A 4,340-nucleotide genomic window follows, 5' to 3' on the forward strand; every position below is an offset into this window, starting at 1 on the left:
TAACTGCGGTGCGGGGTGGGGCTGTTCGTAACATTAGAAGCATATGGCTTTGAATGATAAACCGCACCGCACCATACAATATTTAATAACAAAAATCTCTCTATATATATATATTGATCTATATATTTTTGTTACTATCATCTCACCGCACTACCGTTGTGATATACTTGATCCATCTCAGTGACGTTAAAATGAGGATGTTGGTATTAAACCTTTTCTGTTGAAATTTATTTTATTTTGGGTCGGTTAATCATGATGGACCTCAGAAAATACAGTGCGTGGATCAAGTTTCATGCACGCTTAAGAATTACTAATATATGATGTTAGTGTGTTAACATAACTCTGTTGGCTCAAAAATTAAAGATTGTTTTCTTTTTCTCCGTTGTGAAATCATAAATTAATCATTGACGGAATCTACATATTGGGGTATAATCTGAGCCGAAGTCGTGAAGAAGGTTCTTTAACTTGATGCATCTCTGAAGATACTCTTGTCAAGTACAATGATCTGCATGATAGGATTTCTCGTTTAAGGAATCATGTCATCTACCAAAATAACTCTTCTTCAAATTCACAACATCATAGGCACTGCAGGCTAGAGGAACACTGTGAATAATGTGGTTGATACTCCTTTAGATCATCCTGTAGATCATTCTATACAACAGGAAAACTTGTAAAGTGTCTCTAATATCAAAGGGATGGATATAAGATAGTGTGGCTGATGCGCCTTTCGATTATCCTATACAATAGGAAAACAAAATTCCTCCTAATTCCGAATTGTATAATTGGGTCATCCTACTCCTAGTTCTGAATTGTGTCATGGGAGTCTCCTTAACCTAACATAATAATCACTTTGTCTATTTTTGGGTTGATGCCCTCGTCATTCTTTCTTTTGAGCATTATATTGGATTAGGTGATGCCAAAAATTGGCTAAATCCTTATGCTGAGGATGCTATGAAGAACGAAATCAGTTTTGTGTTTTGTTTTTTCTAAATCAAAACTGATCACATAATAAAGGTACAAAAATATGATCCATCAAGCAGAAAACATTTCAAACAACAAACCCTCACAAGAGTTAAATCCCCCAAACCCTCCTTTACAGTCAAAGTTGTCTTTGCCACAAAACTGAATTATGCCTTTTTTGCGCACACTTAAGTCTTTTAACTAACCCCTCTTTCTCTCTCTCTCTCTGCTTGTTTCACCAGGAATCTGTACATAAACATAGCCAAAAGCCAAAGAAACAGCCTTCCGACAATTTTAATTCTCAGCTTCAAGAAATAGGCTGAGTTCCACATACCTCTCCTGTGAAGAAGATCTCCGACCTCTTAAGCTCAAGCTATCCTCGTTCTGTGGTGCAAGCAAAAGAGCACCGCTGCGTTCTTCAGTCACAGCCCTACTATCATCTCCATCTATGTCCCTTAGACCTCTCAGGGCCATTGAATCAGAAACCGGGAAGTAGACAAGCAAGGAAATGGAAACCACGCAAAAGCAGAAGAGGGACAAGAAGGCTAAGAATGAAAGGGCTTCGAACACAATCTTGTCTGCACTTGCGAGAACCGACAAACAGAGCATAGCTATCCTCAACGGAAGGAAACTAAAGACAGAGAATATCAAAGTGTATACCCTCTTCTGCAGACGCTTATTGATCACCAGTTTCAGTATCTGCCTTCCAAGCCAGAACAAGTAAGTTGTTAGTACGGCTGCAAACACACCGAGGATGATGGTACTCAGTAGAGGATAGGTGCATAACGCAACCTCAGCGTGATCAATAGTAAGTCGGGAATAGGTTCTAGTGAAGGGGCGTGAGAGCTTTACATAAGAGCCACTACCACCGTTTAGGCGTGACTCGGATAAAACAAGCGCAAGTTGAAGAGCAAGCATGGGTAGAGAATAAAGAAAAGTGTAACACGCAGTGTTCCTGTTCCACTTCCCACTCAAAGCCCCAGACTCCATCTTCAAAGGAGCGCGCAGAAGAAACATGAGAGTCAGAAAGAGACAAGGCTCCGCAAACCCTAGATTGGAAACGATGTACCACTTGCAGAGGTTTTGTTGCCATCTGAGATCCAAGCCGCTCAGCAGCCTTGTGTGACGCCTAAACAAACTCAACCGGAAGATCTCACCAAGAGCCCACCAAAAAGCAAAGAGAATGAAAGTGATTCGGATAATCCAAGGACCGGTGAAGTAACCAAGCTGAGTAAAGGCAAGCTTACGAACGTGAGACTGGAAGTAGAAGGAGTAGGCGATGCAAAGGAGACCGAGAAGAATAAGCAGAGCGACTAGAGAGATGGTCAGCACGCCGAATGCATCGGGAACTAATTTTGTCAGGGGCATCACCCAAAAGACAGTATCCACGCATGCTCTCTACCAGCATGGATGCACAAAAGTTCTCTAGCCACTAGCTGCGCCTTCTCTCCAGATTAGATACCAGCTTCAAAGAGGAGCCCAGATCAGATCACCCGATACACAAACTTTTTGTGATTTTGACTCTAGCACTTGATATGTGTGTTGTTGTTACCTACATAAACTGAACAAACCACAAGGATGAATCTCTGATTAAAACTTTCATAAGAAGACAGGAATAATTTTGTTTTGAAAACACAGCAACCTTGAAGAACAAAAAAGACTACCGAAAAGAAAGACATTCTCAACCAAAGTCAATACCTCTCTCGACAGAAGGGCGCATAATGCAACCACGAAGATATCAAATACAACCAGATCCAACGCAGAGGAACAACGAGACGACTCAGCAACGCTAAAACGAACGAATCCTTAATTCAACAAACAAACAAAATTCGGGTGAAATTAGAGAGCTTACAAGGAGGAGAATCTGGATCCAAAGAGTAAGAACGGGGAAGATCTGAGCGCCGGATCGAAGAAGAAAACCCTAAGAATCGGAGACGGGAGAGGAGAGATTAAGGAATGGGGCGTGAACAGGAAAGGCAAGGCAGAAAAAAAGATAAGAGGAAGAGACTCTCCGTTGGTGGTGACAGGCTGTTTCCAGCTGTGATACCCGATAACTCTCTCACCCGGGTTCGGATTTTGTATTTTATGTGTTGTCCGGGTTGCCTCATTCTTTTTTTTTTTCTTTTTAATAATAGATTTGTTTCTGTGGCTCCAGCTCCACCCTGGCGGCGTTTGTCTGTTTCCCAGTTTGTATCCCCCCTCCTGTTTTTGGACAGATAGTAGATTAAACTGTGAGATTTTTAACAGAGTCAAACTTGGCAAAAAAAGTTATATCAAGAAAGAGTTGCTACGAAAAACAAATATATCCGAGGAGTTAACTGGATTTGAAAAGAAGAATCATAGACAAATTAATTTTGTTAAATAATAAATCTGAGACTTATTCTTGGCTAGGTTCACCAACCAATGTGATTAGGTTGTTTCATATTCAATATCTTTTAAAAAAAAAAAAAATATTGTCAAGTTATATTATGTTTTAGAATAAAATACTAAAAACCAATAAATAAAAAATAGTAGCAGTTACAAAAAAATATTTTTTTTAAAAAAATTTTAAAGTCGTCGACAAAACACTAAACCAATCCCTAAACCTTAAACCCTAAACCCTTGGATAAATCCTAAACTCTAAATCAAAAATACTAAACACTAAAACACTCAAGAGTTTAGGGTTTAGGGTTTAGTGTTTTAGTGTTTAGTGTTTTTGATTTAGAGTTTACGATTTATCCAAGGGTTTAGGGTTCATCTAAAGGTTTAGGGTTTATGATTTAGGGTTTGGCTAACGATGTTAAAAAAAAAATTTAAATTTTTTTTTTTGTAACTACTATTTTTTTTATTTTAAAAACATAATATAATTTGACAATATTTTGTTTCTTTTTCTAAAAGATATCAAATTTGAAATAACGAAATCATATTGCACTACAAGAAAACATATTTTTTACTAGGGCAGTATTCTTTGTAAATTCGTCGTAAACGGGGTGTTACGACGAATTAACGTCGAAAGACGTTTCGTTGTTAAACGTCCGCCGTAACGGAGGTTTCGTCGTAAACGACTCGTTACGTTTACGCCGAAATATATTCCTCGTAAAGCGCGGGGAAAGGATTCGTCGTAAACGACACGTAAGCATTCGTCGTAAAGCCCACGTAATTATTTTGATGTAAAGCACACGTAAATACTTTCGTTGTAAATCACTCTTAAACATTTCGATGTAAAACCCTCGTAAATATTTCGATGTTAATCACTCGTAAACATTCGATTTAAACTCCATGTAATGTTTACGAGGAGTTTACATCGTTTCTTATTATATTATTATTAATTAGTATATAATAGATTTTAATTTATATTTAATATTCAGAATTTAAAATAATTTAAATTTTAAAACGAAATA

At 37.9% G+C, this 4,340-nt stretch overlaps 1 protein-coding gene across 2 annotated transcripts; it reads right to left on the reverse strand.

Moving 5' to 3' along the window:
* Nucleotides 1–980: 980 nt before the first annotated feature.
* Nucleotides 981–3,045, reverse strand: LOC106312078. 2 transcript variants are annotated; one of them, XM_013749469.1, is made up of 3 exons: nucleotides 2,813–3,045; nucleotides 2,659–2,749; nucleotides 981–2,521 (listed from the first exon to the last, which is right to left on the reverse strand). In XM_013749469.1, exon 3 carries the CDS (start codon nucleotides 2,326–2,328, stop codon nucleotides 1,255–1,257), a length of 1,074 nt encoding a protein of 357 aa, XP_013604923.1. In that variant the 5' UTR covers nucleotides 2,329–2,521; nucleotides 2,659–2,749; nucleotides 2,813–3,045; the 3' UTR covers nucleotides 981–1,254. The 2 variants fall into 2 exon arrangements, with proteins under 2 accessions (XP_013604923.1, XP_013604915.1); XM_013749461.1 differs by lacking the exon at nucleotides 2,659–2,749.
* Nucleotides 3,046–4,340: the final 1,295 nt, after the last annotated feature.

The sequence above is a fragment of the Brassica oleracea genome, chromosome C1, assembly GCF_000695525.1.
Source record: "Brassica oleracea var. oleracea cultivar TO1000 chromosome C1, BOL, whole genome shotgun sequence".
Taxonomy (NCBI): Eukaryota; Viridiplantae; Streptophyta; class Magnoliopsida; order Brassicales; family Brassicaceae; genus Brassica; species Brassica oleracea.